At 54.4% G+C, this 18,223-nt stretch overlaps 1 protein-coding gene across 4 annotated transcripts; it reads right to left on the reverse strand.

Moving 5' to 3' along the window:
- Window positions 1-884: 884 nt before the first annotated feature.
- Window positions 885-14,740, reverse strand: ETV4 (ETS variant transcription factor 4; the record flags this gene model as incomplete). Of its 4 annotated transcripts, XM_084236899.1 has the most annotated exons (13): window positions 885-1,109; window positions 1,481-1,582; window positions 1,846-2,018; window positions 2,139-2,207; window positions 2,330-2,404; window positions 4,212-4,477; window positions 4,732-4,893; window positions 5,376-5,502; window positions 6,676-6,729; window positions 13,494-13,541; window positions 13,757-13,850; window positions 14,037-14,179; window positions 14,695-14,740. In XM_084236899.1, the coding sequence occupies 13 exons, from the start codon at window positions 14,738-14,740 to the stop codon at window positions 885-887; spliced, it is 1,584 nt and encodes a 527-aa protein (XP_084093025.1). The 4 variants fall into 4 exon arrangements, with proteins under 4 accessions (XP_084093025.1, XP_084093026.1, XP_084093028.1 ...); XM_084236900.1 differs by lacking the exon at window positions 14,695-14,740 and having other exon boundaries at window positions 5,376-5,499; window positions 14,037-14,096; XM_084236902.1 differs by lacking the exon at window positions 14,695-14,740 and having other exon boundaries at window positions 4,732-4,875; window positions 14,037-14,096.
- Between the last annotated feature and the right edge of the window lie 3,483 nt (window positions 14,741-18,223).

Raw genomic sequence — 18,223 nt, forward strand, 5'->3', positions numbered from 1 at the left:
AAGCCCAGGAGGGCCTCCAAGCTCAGTAGCCCTGCCCGCTGCAGGGCCTGATTACAACGCATGCTTCTTCATCTCTGGATACTCAAGACTCCTGGGTGAGGGAAGAGCAGGCCCCCCCGAGCCCATTTTTCAGTCAGAGGTGAACTGTCTTTTCTCTGACCCAGGCAAGAAGTTGTTGTCAGGGCTTGGTTCCAGCACTTTCCAGTGCTTTTCCTTCTCCCACAGCAGCAAAGAGGACACAGAAGTAACAGGAGAAGCAGGGGCCTTTATTAGGATCTGGCAGACATGGAGGGGGAGGTGAAATCCAGGCCTGGGCCTAGGAATGGCAGAGGCAACGGCCCTGGAGCAGGAGCCCAGCCCTCTCTGCCTCGGCCCAGCAACCCCTCCAGATTGCAGCTTCCTTACTCCAGCCTCCCCTGCCTCTGGGAACACAAAGCACCAAAAAACCAACAAGCAGGACCCTCCAAGGCCACAGCTTGGAGTGGAGTGCAGGGTCCAGGCTTTTTATCTCCCCACAGTGGTAGCTCTGGGAAACTCAAAGCACCCCTCTCTGCCAGGATAAAGTGGGGAAACTCCTTTCTCCCCTAGAACATCCCACTGTGATGAGGGAGAGGGTATGTGGCCTGGGCCTCTAAGCAGGACCTAGGAAGGGACCAAGGTGAGACTCCCAAAGTTGCCTGAGACTTCACTTCTGCACTTACAGTGTCTCCACTTTTCCATCCACTCTGGTGATCAGAGTCTGGGCTGGGGCGACTGACAGGACAGTGGGGGGGTCTGCCCCAAAGACATCTGTGGGTTTCAGAGTGAGGGTTTCCTCAACACCAAATTCATCTGTATATACACAGGGCAGCACCCATGGGCGGCAGTGGGGGGGCTGCTGGGGGCTAGTATGAGTAGCCACCCTTGGGACCAAAGGGCTGGGCAGGGCCAGCCAGCTCTGGGAGGTAGGCGGGACTCTCGTCCAAGTGGGACAAAGGAACTGTGTCCTCCTCACTGACCGGCCGTTCAAACTCGGCCTTGAGAGCTGGGCGCTGATTGTCCGGGAAGGCCAGGGAGAAGAGGGCCTCGGGCTCGCACACAAACTTGTACACGTAGCGCTCGCCAGCCACCTGCGGGGAGAGGGGCCAGGTCAGCCCAGGGGCCCTCCAGCTTGGTGGAGGGCAGGGAACGCAGCCCTTCTCCAGGGGGAGGCAGATGTGTAGGCACATTTTTCTCCATGTGCTGTTTCCTCCAAGAAGCCAACTCCCTTACAGTTTTCCTTCACTCTAATCTCAAATCTCCCCCCACACTGGGCTTTTCAGTTACTATTTGGCAATTTGGGGGGAAAGGGACAGCTCAAAACTGTCTACAATTTCTTGTCCTCTCTGCCTGTTCATTGTCAGCTCCTACAAACTTGCAGCTCTTTGAGGGCTCCCCAGCTCCCCCTATTCCATGAACAAATACTGCTACTGCCCCCACCCTTCTGTCCCCAGACCCTGACCTTCTGCATGATGCCTTTCTCATAATAGTATCGGAGTGAGCGACTCAGCTTGTCATAATTCATGGCTGGCCGGTTCTTCTGGATGCCCCAGAGCCTGGCAACCTGGGAACAGGAGACAGTTTTAGGATGTAGGTACTAACTCAGCAGAAGAAAAATGGGGGGCAGGTCAGAAAGAGCACTTAGATTTTTGGTGCAAAATGCTAACAAGCTTGCTCTGTAACTAAGCACCAGCCCACAGTGCCAGGATTGGCAAGAATTCAGGTTAGAGAAAACAGCAATGACAGTGAAGGCATGTGCCACCAACTGCCAGCCCGCTAGGCCCCAAAGCTGTCCGGAGGAGCAGTGGGGTCATCTGAGAGGCCCACCTCCTCGGGCTCAATTAGTTTGAACTCCATCCCCCGGCCCGTCCAGGCAATGAAGTGGGCGTTCGTAGGATCATCCAGCAGGGCCACCAGAAACTGCCACAGCTGCAAGGCACCCCGGCGCTGGTAGGGTGGTCCCTCTCGAAAAGCTCCAACCCCTTCCTGCTTGATGTCTCCTGGGGAACACAGGAAGCTGGAGGTGTGGGATCTGTGCCTTCCGGTTCCCCAAGCAACCCCTTTTCTCCCCAGGGGTCTCTCAAGACCCTGACCCCCTCACCAACGGGCATTTCTCTGACCTTCAAACTTCTCAGGAACAACGCAGACATCATCTGGGAATGGTCGCAGAGGTTTCTCATAACCATAGCCTTGAGGGAGATGTTGGGAGTCACTTAGAATCTGAGGATTCACTGACAGGAGACCCCGAGGACCAAAGGGACCCCTGACCAAGGAGACCCTCCCAATGCCAGGGAGGAGAGGGCTGTCTTACCCATGGTCCCATCACCTGGGGAGGGCCCGGAGAAGCCCTCCGTGTGGAGGTACATCGACGCACACCCAGGGACATCTGAGGGAAGAAACAGGCATTATACCTGCAGCACCTGGTGAGGGTGGGTGTCTTACGCACATTCAGGCACTTCCTACCAGCCTGACTTAGGGTCCTTTCTCTATGCCTGCCTACCACCAAAACCCAGGGGAAGTTGACCCCGTGGCTCGAACCCCTCAGCTTGAGGGCTGTGCCAGAGGGCACGGATGGCAGCAGCTGGGGCTGGGTGAAGCTGCTCCACAGGCCGAGATTCCAGGGAGCAGCTGTTTCCTGTGAGTTTAGGGGGAGGAGGGGGGTAGGGGCGAACCTCCGGGGAAAGGGTTCAGTGTACATGCCTAAGACTCCTTTGGAATGGGCTAAGGTCCGGTCAGCAGGTCAGGTTCCCAGTTTGTGTGTGTGTGTGTGTGTGTGAGAGAGAGAGGGAGAGAGAGAGGAGGGAGGGGCTGCATGCAGCTATACAGAAGGCAGGGGCAGTGGGCACTTGGCTGTTTTTTCAGGTCTGACAGCAGAACACATTCCACTTCATTTCATTCGGTTCCAGAGGTCTGAAACCTCCCCACTCACTCCGCCCGGAGGCGGCGGTAGTGCGAAGCCACCCATTCAGTTCCAGTTCCACCCTTCCCGCCCTACCCCCTCCACTCCCACCTTTGAATGAGATGGTGAAACCCGACACCTCCGGGAGGAGGCGGGAGGTGGGCTCATTCAAGCCTCCATTTTGTGAATGGAATTCCTGACTCCATTCAGAGGAAGCTGAAGGGGGAGGGGCAGGAGTTCAAGGGCATGTAACACGATCCCCTCCGGTCTACTTCCTTTGAAGGTCAGCGGCAAGAGCGGCTCCCTCCTCCGCCCTTCATCTCCCAGCCAGGCTCCGCTCCGCTCATCCCCCGCTGGAGAGGCAGGCCCTCTGGCTCTCCCTCAGGTAGCCTGGGCATTTGTGCTGCACCCTCTACCACTAAAAGACTGGGCACCAGGAGAGGATTCAAAAGCTCTAGCTAGCTCTGAGCCTTCTCTAACCTCTGGATTTATCGTTCTTTTCCTTTTCTTTTTCCATTTACTTCTCTTTCTAATGCAAGTTTGCAGTAAATTTGGGGATGGCAGCCATATAACAGAAGCCAAGGTTTTCTGGGCCCTCCCTTGGAGTTCGAGGCTTTCAACTTCAGCTATTTTTGACCATAGCTGTGTGCAGCTCTCTCGGGGTCAATGACCAGGTGGAACTGGAATTGAAAGCGGTCCCCACTTCCCCGACCCAGTCCTGCTGGGGTGGGGGGGGGTCATCCATCCATCTGGAGGCTTAACAGGATGCGGAAACCACATATTAACCCTGAGTTCCTATTGGGAACTATGAGCCTGGCCAGTTTCAAGTTTGTTTCTCTTCATCCCTTTGTATTTTTAAGCTTCTGCGGGGACAGGGACCAACGACACAGCCCGTACATCTGTGTGCCACCCAACTCCACACAGGCTCCTGGCGCAGTACTTTGGTCTCAGGAAGTAATTAAAACCCCAAACACCTGTTACATAGAAATAGAAACAAATACCTTAATTTCCCTGTTAAGCCACAAGCTACCTGAGGACAAGGGTTTACAGTCCACTTCTCTTTTTATCTGAATATAAGTCTGCTGACTGAAAACTGACAATTCTTTTGCATCTACGAAAAAAGGGAAGGGGCAGCTGGGTTGGAAGTGTGACCTGGCAAACGGATGAGGAAGGTAAAAACCAACCTTGCTCGGTGACTTTCTGGGCCAATGGAACCATTCACTCAATCGTATGCCACCCCACCCCACCATCCCACCCAAACTCCTCCACCCGCCCCCCAGGAGCTGTCTCTTACCTGAGTCGTAGGCGAAGTCCTTCTGCTCCTGTTTGATCACCACCCCCGCCCCTGGGTACCCGTGCCCATTGACCCCACCTTGGCCCACAGAGGGCTGGCCCGCCTGTTCATACAGGGGGTCAAGGTATTCCTGCTTGAAGCTCTGCTGGGGGTAGGGTGGGCAGGGCTCCGACAGCTGGTGTTGGTAGGGGGCTGGGAGGGGTTCCCGGCCCCCTCCCTGAGATGTGAAGGAGTGGCAAATGTCCAAGGGCTGCTGGAAGACAGAGCTGGATGTGGTTGGATGAAGAAGGAAGAGAAGAGAACAGTAAGTCAAGCCTTCCTCCTCCTCCTCATGCCTGCCACTCACAGACCTTTCAGAGTGGGCTCCGGAGTGGGGAGGTGTGTCAATATCCCTTCCTCCTTCTTCCCCCCAACCCCCCTCACCCCTGCCAGGTCTCCTAAGGGCAGGGGAACACTCAGGAACTGAGAAAAACTGGGTGAAACCTGACCACCCATCCTGTGGGGCTCGCAGTCTCCTTACCTATGCTCCCCAAGGTACCCATGGCCAGGGTGGGGCTGGGAGGTGCCAGAGGATCTCAGGAAACTTCGTTGTTCTGCCCGGGAAAAGGGCGGCAGGGGCGACTGTCCGGGGGCACCAGGGGCAGGGGACTTGATGGCGATTTGTCTAGGGGGGTCATAGGCACTGGAGTTGGGGGGAGATAGGGGTGAGGGGGCAGAGAAGCAGGGCAAGCACCTCTGAACCCTTCATCCCCAGGGACGTGGTCACTGGGATTATGGAAGAAGAGTAGAGGGGGCTGGGGAAGAAACAGCATGAACCAGACTCAGCCCCCAGTGAACTTTTTCTCCTGTCATAGATCTTCCTGAAACTGGGTATAATCTTGAGAACACCTCTCCCCCCAGGCCTGAGGACTCGGGCAGTGGAAACAGACTGTTCCAGCCTAAAACACATCCCTTGGGCTCCCTGCTGCATTTTAATCCAGGCTACTCAGAGGAAACGCTGGGCTGAATTGCTAGAAGCTAGGAAATCCTTTCTGGGGTCTAACCTGCGTCCCAACTACGGCCTTCACCCTTTGGTGCCCCCTCATCCAGTTTCCCCTGCGCCCCTGCTCTCCTCTTGTCCTGACTGCCTCACCCCACCCTCCACGCCCCCCACCCCACGCTCACCTGGAATAAAGGCACTGCTCGCCATGGTGGTAGGGGAGGGGGGGCTTCCTGCTGCAGGACAGGGCCGGGTCTGTGCGGGGACTCTGGGGCTCCTTCTTGATCCTGGTGGTGGGGCTGTGGAAAGCTACTGCGGGGGTGGGGGAGGTAGAGCATCAGGGAAGAGGCAGGAAGCTGTTGCCTGCTCTCTGAGGATGGACAAAGCCTCCGTGCCCTCTCTGGGACTCAGTTTTCCGAGATACCTCGTCAGGCACTCTGAAGAACTGTTTGGCCATTTACATTATGTCTAGTTTTATATGTCAAGTGAATGCCCCAACATGAACCAAAGAAACTGTCCAAAGGTTAATATTTAATGCAGCCCTAAACCCCTTTGTAGGAGTGAGTAGCTCCACGCTAGGGGCCTGTGGTTTTCCAGTGTGCCCTGGAAAATTCCAAGGAAAGAGATGTTTTCTTATTTGGGGCTATAAAGAATCTTTCTTCTTCTGGGTAAGGCTGGCTATTAGCCCACTTGCATGTCGGCTGAATAACATTACACACATGCTCCTAATTATCTGTGAAGAACATTGGCCTTTCCTGTGGCCCCTGCTGGGTCCTCAAACTCCAGTCACCAGGCTGAGCAGCAAAGAGTTGATTCCAAGCCTCGAGTGTGAGAGTCTGTCTGACTTCAGTGGAGAGTCAAATGCCTGCCATTGACTCTTCTGTTATCTGCTGTTTTCGATTATCTGTGCCCTGTTTCATTTCATTGGCGAAGGCAGCTGAGAGCAAAGTATCTGACATTAAAGCAGGGTTTCTCAGTAGCAGCACTATTGACAGTTGGGTCAGATCATTTTTTTGTGTGTGTGGGGGTGCTGTCTGGGGCATTGTAGGATGTTTAGCAGCATCCCCAGCCTCAGTTCAAGGATACCCCGACACCCCCTTGGCGACTTTCTATAGACTTTGCCACATGTCTCCTTGAGGGCAAAATCACCTAAAGTTGCATCAAAGTAACTTAGAATGTTAGAACTGGAGCCTGCAGAACTGGTCCAAGACCCTCATTTCAAGAATAAGGAAATGGAGGATCAGAGAGACTAAGTGTCTGCTCCGAGGTCACACAGCTAGAACTAAGCAAGCCCCAATTTTGAATTAAGATCTTCATCTTCCAGTTACTGCCTTGGTCTTTGAGTCCAAGCCCAGGAATGGGGAGCCCTGCCCATCACCCTTTTCTTTAGGAAAGAACAAGTCCATCTTTTGTGATTCTTTATCCCTGTGACTCATTTCCTGCCCTCCCCTACTCCCATTCCCTCCACCAAGGCCCTCAACTCACAGTTTTCTGCATGGAAATCAGGAACAAACTGCTCATCACTGTCTGGTACCTGAGCTGCAGAGAGAGGTCAGAGGTGAGTCTGAGATGGGGGGGGGGGGTGGCAAGGCAACCCCTGGGAGACACAATTGTTGCAGCTCTGCAGATTAGCACCAGCCCACGGGGAAAACAGCTTCCCAGGCTTGACGGTAACTCCACCCCGGGTCCTAGTGCCCGCCATCTCGGGGCTCCACTGGGATCCTTGAGGGGAGGCTGCAAGTTCCCAGAACCTGTCCGAGCAGATTCCAGAGTCTTTTTCCTAGCCGCTTTGTCTTTATTCCCTCCATTTTTCTGAGGTGAAGACAGCCCTGCCCCTCAGTTTACAAAGTTCCCTCAAAGTTCACAGCAGAGTCACACCTGGGATGGGCAGGCGTTAACTGGGAGTGAAGCCTGTGGACTGAGAATCACCTGGGGAGTCTGCATTGGGGCTGGGCTCAGGAGTCTGCATTCTAAACAACTGCCCTGGTGGCTTTGAGATGCACCAGGAATTAGAGCCTGGGAAAGTAGATGGAACGGAGCAAGGAGGGGAGTTCAAGAGAAGTGAAGAGAGGCGGAGCCTGGGGACACAGGCAGGTCACGGAGCCTCAGCCCTTTGATGTGCAGTGAGAAGAGAGGATGTGCCAAGCTTGGAGGTCTGAGGAGCACTCCTAGGGTGCCAGTGTGGGCACAGCTGAGTTTGGGGATTAGGCAGGAAAGCTAAAATAGAACAGCAGCTCATCTGTGCCTCCAACCTGGAGATCTGGAATTTCATTTCTACTTATTTTCCTGGCCTCATCAACGCCTTCAGGTGGGTATTCAGCTCAGTACCTCCCCTCACCCCAGAGTCTTTGCTCATTTTGGCCCCTCTTTCAAGAATAAATAGGTCACAGAAAAAAGGGGAGGGTAGACACGCTGAACGTCAGGATAATTCAGGAAGAGACTGCCTTGAAGGTAAGGCAATGGAACCCACGACTAGACTCCTGTTTCCCAGATTGGACGAGGGGGAAACTGATGAATAAAATGATGAGAATGAGAATGGCCAGAGGGGTAAGGAATTTAAGAAGTTGGGAGAAGTCTCCTCCCAGCTTATACAGCACACACCCTAGTCTCTGCTGCTTCCCTCCTAGGCCAAGGCACTGTCTTTTCTTACTTGAATTTCAGGCACAGCCTCTTATCAAAACCCCTTATTTCCACTCTCACCTCCTACGGGTGAGTTGTTCGCCACATAGTTGTCTGATCAAGCTTTTTACAACAGAAATCCAATCACTTCTCTCCTTGGCTTAAAGCGTGAATCCCAAGCTCTTTCCAAGGCCCTTTGTGGTCTGCCCTGCTTACCTCTCTGACTGCCTCACTTTACCTGTAACTCTCCAGTCTCCAAACCTGACTAGCTCCTTTCTTTCTCCCCAGTCTATGCCTGCCATTTTTTCCTGGCCATTGAAGACTTAGCTCACTTTGTCACCTCCTCAGAGCCCTTCTCTGACTACCCAAACCAAAGTAGTCCCTCCTGGTTTCATTTTGTCCCTAGCACATCTGGCTAACGAAACTTACTAATGTTTGTTTACATGTTTAATGCCCATTTTCTCCATGTAAAGATTAAACATGGTGAGGCAGGGGCTTATCTATTTTGTACATCTGATTCCTCAGCAAATACAGCAGGGTCCAGCTCAGGAATAGACACTCAGTATGTTATTTGTTGACTGTGTGAATAGACACAAAGTGACCCCTTGGGGCCAGTATTGTGAGTCTGGGAGCAAGGCCCAAAGGGACCCTAGCCCTGCACCCCTAGCCTAGCCCTCCACCCCTTTGTCACCTGTGGGCTCTGTCCACCCTGTTAGAAGCAGGTCCTTTGTAAAGCACATCTCAGGCTGTGATCAATGGTTGGGCTGGGGGTGAGTGGGAGGCTTCAACTTCCTTTAAATATGAGAAGTGTCAAGTGCTTTGAACATGCATACATTTGTAAATCATTGACTTCTGAGCAGAGGGGATTGGGCGGAGGGCTTTAGCAATCAGGAGCCACTGGCAGCTACAGAACTTATGAAAATTCAGAATAAAACAATTCTAAAGTGATCAACTAAATCAGCAGGACATGAAATCCCTTGGTGAAAACAAACAACACAGACAGCGCAAATCTTTTCAGGAGCTCAACAAAGGCAACCATTCTCAGGCTGGGCCGTCAACAATCCCAGGGGCATTGTAGAAAGGATGCCCAGTCCCCTCTCCTGGAGGCTCATTCCACCAGGCCCCACCCCAGGCATCTGTATTTCCAACAAGGCTTCCTCCACACCCCCAACCCTTTGACCCTTAATAACAGGAGGTTTGGGGGGACTTCCTGGTGGCTCAAGGGGTTATGTCTCAGCACTATGAAGCTTTGGCAGCCACTGTAGTACGAGCAATACACGTCCAGGGAGCTACCCACATGGCGGAGCAGACCTTTCCTGTCTCACCCACTGCTCCCCTCAGCAGTGTATTTTAGTAGATCTGCTGTTCTGCTCCCCACTCTGTCTCTGGTGAATCCTCTCACGCCCCCCACCCCATACCCCAGCTCTTGTATGCATAAATAATTAAATCTTTAAAAAAAATTAGGAAATTTGAGAAACTTTGGATAAAGGGAAGGATGGAAAAACCTGCTCAGCTACCCAGAGACATGAAGCTGCAATTCACCCATGCTGTGCCCTCTGACCCACACAGGCAGCACCACCAAAGGTGGCAGAAGGGGGTTCCAGAGCAGGATGAGCAACATTTCCCTCCCTGCTACCTAGGCAAGGAGGGTCCCGAGGGCAGGGGAGGTGCAGAACATGGGGGAGGCTGACGCACTCTGGGCCCCCTCTGGGGCTTCATTAGCTGCCAGTTTCCATTGAGGTAATGGGCTGGGGGCATCTCCTATTGGCGTCAGAGGGCAGTACACATGACACTGGAGAGCCCTAGGGGTCCATCTTGCCTTTCCTCCCACTTTAGGCCAGAAGGTGACCACACCCCCTTCCCCAGCAGCACCCCCCCAGGATGATGCTGCCACCCCCCCCACCCCCCAACACTCCCCAAAAACCACACTCCAAGAGGTGGTGCCACCCTCTTCCCAGAACCAGGAGAAATCAACCAAGACAAAACTGTGTACAAACCCACTCCTGCTTGGCCCCTCCCAGAACCCTGGCCTTCTCCCAAGGGGGCAGGCCAGGGCCTCAGTGCTCAGAGACTGTCAACAAGGATAGAAATAGGAATAGTAACCTTGAGTCTTGCGTTCCTGGAGAGCAGGAGAATTTCTAATACCATGTTTGGTCTTGAGCATATGCCACTCTATTTATTTGTAGATTTGGCTGATTTTTGGCTGCCAAGCTAGTGTGCCAGGGTCTGCCCCCAGTTCCATCCTGGCACTATGGTGGAGTTTATCTGCCTAGGGGGATAGGAAAAATGCCAAGACAGCATAATGCCCAGAAAGAGAATTTTAGGGAACATTCCTCCAAATTGGGGTAGGGAGGAAGTTAGTAGAAGAGGAAGGTCTTGGGGGGCTTTCCAAGCTGGCCTCTAAGAGAATTGGGGGATTAAAACAGTTAAGTAACTAACCCAACCCCCAGGTTAGTCACCTACCTACACCATATATATCCCATCACCTTCTCCCCTTTCTAGGGTCCAATCACAGGATGAAGTCCCTGTGGATTGGGGGGCAGAAAGGGAAGGCATTCTCCCCAGCTTCTGCTCCATTGTGTCACCACTGGCCTTGTCTCTCACCCTTACCCCACCCCCACCTGGCAGCCTCTGTGCTGGAAGGAACCAGTTCTCTATCTATGGAGGGGACATTTGTCCCCAGAAGCCTTCTGGAAGGGGAGGAGACAGAAAGATGTAGAAGGCATTGTAGCTAGGAAAGACTGGAGGAGGGATTAACCCCATCTTTCCCCCTGCCCCGCTGAGACACCAAAAGACTCCGCCGCACACAGAACCACACACCCTGATTCTTTTTCCTTCCTGGCAGCACCCGGGAGAAACATCCTCCATGCAAACCCTCCACACATGGGGTCTCTTTTTAGATGTACAAATAGTGGTGGGGAAAACCAAAGGAAAAGGGAGCTGGAAACCTTGGAGGAAGACATGGGTGGGAGCAGGGATTCCTGAAAAGGGCAGCACAGACCTGTCTTTTTGAGAAGCTCATAAAAGCTATAGGTTATAATCTTCCTAGGAAAATTCATCTTCCTTTGTGTATGGTGCACCCCCAACAATTTTACACACCACATCAGAGGGCTCAAGGACCCCTGTAACCCACTCAGAGCTTCCCGAGATCTGCAGACCCCAGCCTCATACAAAGGACATGCATGGCCCAGCATCAACGCTCCTTACTACCAAAAAGACCAAAGCCATTGTCCCCACAGGTTCCTGAGATCTCCTGACAAATCCGGAAAGGAACCCTTGACCCAAGCAGCACCCCTTTACCCATCACCAGACACAACCTGGGCTCAGTCTGCCGGAGCCTGGGTCGCCTGCAGCACCCTGATCCTTTCTCCAGCAACTCAACAGATCCTAGCTACTACCCCCAAATCAGACACACCCTGATTGAAGCCTCACTTCATTCCCCCACATTCTCCATCTAGAAAAACCCCAATCCTCAAAATGTCTACGCTGCTTCTTCAGGAGCTCTACTCATAACCCAATGATGCACAGACCCTGCATCTGTACCCACATCCACTGGGATCCAACTTGGGTATCTCCCCCTCTACCCAATTTTCAGAGCCCCACCCACCCCACATGGACCTGCTGCTTCTCTCCAAATTGAGGCTTTAGGATGAAATCAAGCTGAGGGAGGGAGGGAGGCTGGGCTCCGGGCCCCCATTCTTCCCTGACGCACCCCACCACTGGCAAGTTTCCAAAGAAACTATTCCCTCCCTGCCCCCCAAATTCCCCCTGGGCTGCAGGGATCACTGACCTGGTGGGAAGAGGCAGGAGAGGAGACTGGGGTGGTGCTGGGATGGTGCAGGGGGACAGGGCCCCGGCAGCTGCATCTGTCTCCGCAGAGTGAGAAGGAGCAAGCGGCCTCAGCATCCCCCCCTCAGGCCTGGCCATCCATCGCCAGCTGGGAACCTGAGCTGCTCCCTCAGAAGGAAGGAGAGGGAACCAAGGAGATCCCAGAGCGCCCCCCCCCTGCAATTCCCACCCCCACCTCCCCACCCACAAGGATTTAAATGTACAGGGACTCCCAGGGTAGCGGCATGAAACAGACACACTCACTGTCACACGGACACAGGCGGACAGACACACGTACAATCTCTAGACCCCCACCGCCAAGGGGTGGGGCTTCCAAGGTTGAGAGAGAACATTTCCCTCCCCTTGCCATTCCAAACCCAGGCACAAATGAACCAGCTGCTGCCAAAATGCCACCCTCTGAGCCTACCCTCTCGATCACAGTCCCAGGAGCTGCCCACTGTGGGAAGTGCAGGGACCCTCAGCTGACAGACAAGGAGGCTGGCGTGTCACACAGAAATCAGGTGTTGGGAAAGGAAGTCTTTGAGAGACCCTGGAAACTGACACCTCTGCGTTCTTCAGCTCCAGCCCAGCTCCGGAACCTCGGGAGGAGGATGGGCAGACTGGGTAAAGCTTTGCCTATAAGCCGGAGCTGGGCATACAGGGCTTGCAGTCAGGGAAGATGTGCCCAACACCCCCAGGCGCCCCAGATCCCCTTAGCACCCTTGCAGCTATTCAGCCATGAATTCCACAAATAGTCATTCTGCTAACACACATATTTCGGGATAGATAACCACAGCGGTCAAGACAGATTCAGCCTCATTCCGAGGATCTAGCCAGGAGTCTTTCCCTCTACCCCAAACTTTTATAGAAGGTTACAGAGGAGCAGGTTTCAGTGTAAAAATTTACCGAAGAAACCCAGGATCTTAGGTAATGGAGGGATGGAAAGACCGTAAGGCAGAGAAAAGCCCTGGAAAAGGGGTTCCTGATGTTTGGTTTCCTGGTTTTTAGAGTGTTAAAATAAAGGCACCCTAAAATAGGGCTGTTAACCCCTCCCTGAGAGATTGTCTAAACACCATAAACCTCCTACCTGCAGTCCCACAAGCGACACCCTCAGGCCCCACCAAAACGCAACAATGAACCCAGTCCAGAGACCCCTGGAACACAATTCCTACCCCATCAGTAGGAAGCTAACCCCGGAGGCAAAACCAAGGGGGAACTTGCCCGAGGCTAAGGTATCTGGAAGGGAAGGAGGGTCAGTTGCCATCAGAATTATAATCAAGGCTGGGGGTGGGGTGGGGGTGAGGGTGGCGCTGGGCCCTCATTGCGAAGTGCTGTAAAAAGATTTAAACTTTTGTTGTTCTTTTGGCTCAGACAGTAAATTGTTTGGCACTGGGGGCTGGGAAGAAGAGAAACCAACAGGGTAAAAATCAATGTTTTGGCAACTACTAAAAAGGGGTAACAAATGAATTGCTTCTCCTCCTCATTCTCCTGTCACTCTCCCTCTCCTCCCCAGCCCCCCCAAACACACCTCGGCCTGGTGGCTGCTGCCAAACAAACTTTGCAAATGAAAATTTCAACCAGGAAAACAGGCCCGGGGCCAAGTTCCATTCAAATAAGCAAATACCCCACACAATGGTCTGATTCATCCCTAGGCCTAGTTACACAAGCCTGGCTCAGGGCAGAGAAAATAAATATCAGTATAAGTGTCCACACTGGGTGCTGGGGAGAGCAGTGAGGCAGGGGACATGAGGAGGGGTACTCAGGGAGCTCCTGGAATTGGGGAGCGGGAGGAAGTGGGCCAGGCTGGAAGAGAGCGCCTCCCACCCCAGTAACAGAAAGGTCACAAAACTACTCACCTTCAGCCAGCCACGTCTCCTGGAAGTGACTTAGGTCCTGGAAGAGATCTAAGGGGTGAATAATGGAATTGCAGAAGGTGAGGTGAGAGTGTACCCGGGTGCCCCCCCAGCCCCCCCAAGCCCCCACCCCCGTCCTTGGAAAGTAGGGGCAGAAAGACCACAGTCCTTAGGTGAGCCTTTTCGGGGAAGGGGCAGGGGCTCCAGGATGGCCCTCCGGACGCGCGGGGCGAGGAGAGCCGCAGCTCGTCTCCGCAGCTCTTTACCTTCGGAGTCGGGGGGCGGCAGGGAGCCCGGGTCCATGAGCTTCCCTTGAGGGATCATCAGGGCTTCGCGCAAGCCCCCATTTCCGGGCGATTTCTGCGGGGAAGGGAAAGAGCCCCCGCGTCACCCTGCGGCCCCCGGGCTGGGGGCAGGGCTGGGGTCCGGGGTGTCGGTGGGGCCGGGCGTCCCCGGACCCCGCCGGGGCCGCGGGGACTGGGCGGCGGGGCGGGCAGGGGCGGGGTGCGGGGCGGGGGCGGGCGTGGAGGCCGGCGCGGCGCTCACGCTGCAGAAGGTGTAGGGCACTTGCTGGTCCAAGTATCCGCCTTTCATCCTCCGCTCCATCCGGCCGCTCCCTCCGGCCGCGCGGCCCGGGCCCCGCGCGGGGGCTGAGACCTGGGGGGGGGGGGCAGGGAGCCGCGTCGGGGCACCGTCCAGCGAAGGCAGCGGGCGGGGGCGGGCAGGGGCGGCGGGGAGGGCCCGTCCCGAGGCCCTGGGTCCGACGGCAAAACTTCTCCGACTCACTCGGGCGCTGGGGAGGTTTCCGTCTGTCTGGCCGGGCGCCGGCACTACTCCCCTCCCACCAAGGAGGTCCCACCTGCTCCCGGGAGCGGGCTCGCTGTTTCGGCGGCTTTCTGCAGCCCGCTCAGCTCCAGCTCAGTTACATAAGACGCGCGCGTGTGTGTGCGTGTGTGTGTGTGCGCGCGTGTGTGTGTGTGTGCGCGCGCGCGCGTCTGCCTGTGTGTGTGCGCTCGCGCGCGGAGCGGCGGGCCGGGCGTGCACCCTCCGCGCGCCCACAGCTCCCTCGCCCCCTCCACCCTGAGCCCAGCGCCTCCCCCGACCCCCGCCCTTCAAGCCAGGGAGGCGGCGGGGAGTGTGCGAGCGTCGGAGGCCAGGCGGGGAGTCACAGACTCTCTCTGCGCCCCGCCTCCCGCAGCCTCACCTGAGGCCCGGGCGTCTGTGCTGGAGCCGCCGGGGGTCCGGAGCATGCCCCGGGGGCTGCACCGAGCGCCGCGGGGCTGTGCGGGAGCTACACGGCCCCGGCCCGGGGTCCCCCGCGCTCTGGCTTGTTTTCCGGGCGCCTCCGACAGTTGCGAACCCGGGGGAGCCGCTGATTGGTGCATTTCCTGCGCCTCGGCCGCGGCTCTCTCCCCCCCGCACCCTCCCCCCCGCCCCGCCCCGCCACCCCATTCCCTTTGTTTCATTGACTTTTGTGAATGAAACCCCAGGGCCGGGCACGCCCGCCAATCCGGAGACTCGGCCGGCAGAGGCGTGGGGCGGAGTTTCCCAGCCTGGGAGCCAATCGGAATGCAGGGGCTGGCGCCCGGCTTCATTCACTGCTCGGGCTTTCATTCATAAAAAAAAAAAAATCAGCACGGCCAGAGTTCATTCATAAAGAGCTGAGAAAAGGAGGGAAGCCGAGCTCCGGTGACTTCTCCACGGGGTTCGGCGCTGGCCCAGGGGCTGGGCTCCGCGAGCTGCTCGGGCTGCGTGTGCACACGGCTCTGTGCATCTGTGTGTACGTGGGAGTGTGGCTCCGTCTGCTTGTGCGCCCTGGGGGGAGGCGGGCGGACTCGCGTGCCCAGAGGAACAATAAGAACTAGCTGTATATGAAGTGCTCCGCTTCCACATGCTCGTTTCAGTCCCATAACCTGGCGAAGTGGTTCTATTGTTCCCTGTTACAGAGGCTGAGAACAAGGACTAGGAGAGAGACGGTGATTCTGATTCTGCTGGGGTTTACAACCCCTAATCTCCGATGTTCTCCTGTGCAGCCCTTTGAGGCCACAATTAAATGAACTAAAACTATGTGGCCATGATTGATACATAGTAGGTGCTCAACAAGTGTAAACTGGCACGGAATCCAGGTTTTCCTCAAGGGTTTGTGCTCAGCAGAGCTATTCTGTGACCCACTTTCTATCGATTGCAGCAGAAACGGGAGGCTGCAGCCTGGACCTCTGTAAGTGTAGTTCCCTCTCAGCCATCTTTCCTCTTATCCTGAGAGCAAATGCAGGGTGTTAGGGATTCCCAAAGGATCTGAGGTTCTGGGTGCCAAAAAGCAGGTCTCTGTCACCTCATTGATCACCACTTCATTTAATAAACATTTATTGTGCCAGACAAGGTGCTGGGTGCCAGAAAGGCAGTTGTGACCTAGCCAGACACTTGATAGACCTGGGCTGCTTAGGCTGTAGTTGTGGGGGCACGCAGGACGTGGAGTCCCCCAAGTTATTTTTCTGAGATGGTTCTCAGGGACTATACTATATGCACTCCTGTAAGGAGAGCCTGATTTTGTTTCCTGCCTGTTTGTGATAAACTTCAGGTGATTAGGTACTGTTTTAAAAATTCATTGAACCTAACACCCGCACTTTATAGGTGAGGCAGTAGAGGTTCAGAGAAGAAAGAACACGCCAGCTCTTTCATCTAATCAAGATCAGAACTAGGACTAGAACACCAAACTGCTGGCATCTGTTTAGGACTCATTCCATGAGATCACCTTGGGCAAATGAAAATAAACTTCTTTGTTCAAATATCATTCAAGGTTCACGTCTATTGCCCTTCTCCTCAAGAAAGGCTGCCATAGAACCAGAATCAGTTCATTAAGGGCCCCACAACATTTTGCCTGTATCTCTGATATGCTGTCTTTCTTTCTGCCTCATGGTCTAGTCCCCACTATGGATGGAGAGCTCTTAGGTGCTGGAAGAAATATCACTTGCTTCTTTCTATAAGTCTTTCCCTAGCCTGCTTCATGCTGGTGAGGGTCCCATGAAATACTTGTTTAGTGAATTGGTACGATGCAGACTAAATTAATCGAGCAGGAACCCTGCCCAAGGAAAGAGAGACAAGCCCAAGCAAATCCCAGCTTTGGGCTGGATGGAACCAGTTTAGGGAAGAGCTTCTGTCTCCAGGCCAAGAGAAGTGGGGGAGAAGGGCAGAGGATTCCTCTGGGGAGGCAGCTCTGTTAGGTCTCCATGACAATGAAGAAAATTGTGGTGGGTCTCAGAGCCAGCACTCTTGTTGGGGACTCTCTGGAGGTGCCCCTCTGATTCTGGGTTCTTACATTTCTCTGGAGGGCCCCTGGTTCCCTGGAGAGTAAGTGCTCCCTCTCATTCCCCATCCAGACTCTGACTCAGCAGGTAGGCTGAGTGAGACAAAAGACCTCTGCTGCTGCCATCGCTGTTGTCACCTGGTCTCTGATTCAACACCCAGGCTCAGAGCAGTGACATCTCCAAGGAGAACATTCAAGCCTCTTCTAGGACAAGTCGGGGAGGTTGTCCTCTAGCAGGGCTGGAGGTTTCTGACGTGAAGTCAGATCACCATCACCAGCGTTTACAGAGCATGCCCCACACGCCATGCCTGGCTGCAAGGCTCGACCTGCATTAGCTCATGCAACCTTCGCAGCAGTCCTGTGAGGTAAGTGTGTTGACTGTTCCCATTTTACAAATGAGGAGACACATCTACCTCAAAGGCCTAAACAAGAGATAGAGGACACCCCCAGTGGACTCACAAGCACAGGCTACAGTTTGAGGGAGCACACAACAGGCTGGATGGAAGACATGCCTGAGCCAGACAGTACATAATCCAGACACACCTGGATTAAGATGCTCACCATCCCCTCCTGGATACACAGTTTCTAGGAGAACTCACCCATCCTACTCCCTGACACCTCCCTAGGGACCTTTGGGGAGTTACTTAGGTAAACTGGGTGGCGATTTCCCAGGAATCTAAGTTATAAAATGTAAATGTTGCTTCAGATATGCAAATGTTTATACAAAGGCACCCTGGGGCTTTCTCTGAAACTTGGAATTGTAGGGTACCTGGATAGGCATGACAGCCCAAGAGCCATCTGAGAAGCAGGGTCTCTGCAGGTGGCTTCAGAGAGAAGCAGGGTCTCTGCAGGTGGCTTCAGAGAGTGACCCTGGATGAGATTGGCTCTCTGGGTTGGGTTAGCTAGGAACATTCTGTGGGTCACCTGGACAGCCTGACTGAGGGGAGGACAAAAGTGTCTTTAAGACCTGGATTCCTCAAAATCTAGAAGAAATGAGAGTTCCAGAGGCTTAAAGGATGAAACTCAGAAGATAACCAAGGAGACCACTTGAGTAAGACCAGATGGAAAAGACAAACAGGGTCAAGTGGTGTCTTTTGTCCCTTTAGTGACTCCCAGTGAACTATCACCAGGGAGAATGAATCAGAGAGCTGGGTCAGCAAGTGGGGGTGACGGAGCATGGGGTCTTCCCCATTGATTGGCCAGGGCCACCAAAAAAAAAAAAGAAAGTGCTACTCTTGGACTTCCTGTTGTCCTGTCTCATGGCCCCATTTTCGTATTGCTTCCTCTAAACAGGGGTCGTGCATGCAGGGTGCATGGATGTGCACCCCCCTGAAACTAATGGCTTGTGTTGGTGTGCGTGGGTGCAGTGGTGCAGTTTGCTGAAGAAGGGTTCGCGTAGCTTTCATCTGGGTAATTACTGAGCAGGTCC

The sequence above is a fragment of the Talpa europaea genome (assembly GCF_964194135.1).
Source record: "Talpa europaea genome assembly, chromosome: 7".
Lineage (NCBI taxonomy): Eukaryota > Metazoa > Chordata > Mammalia > Eulipotyphla > Talpidae > Talpa > Talpa europaea.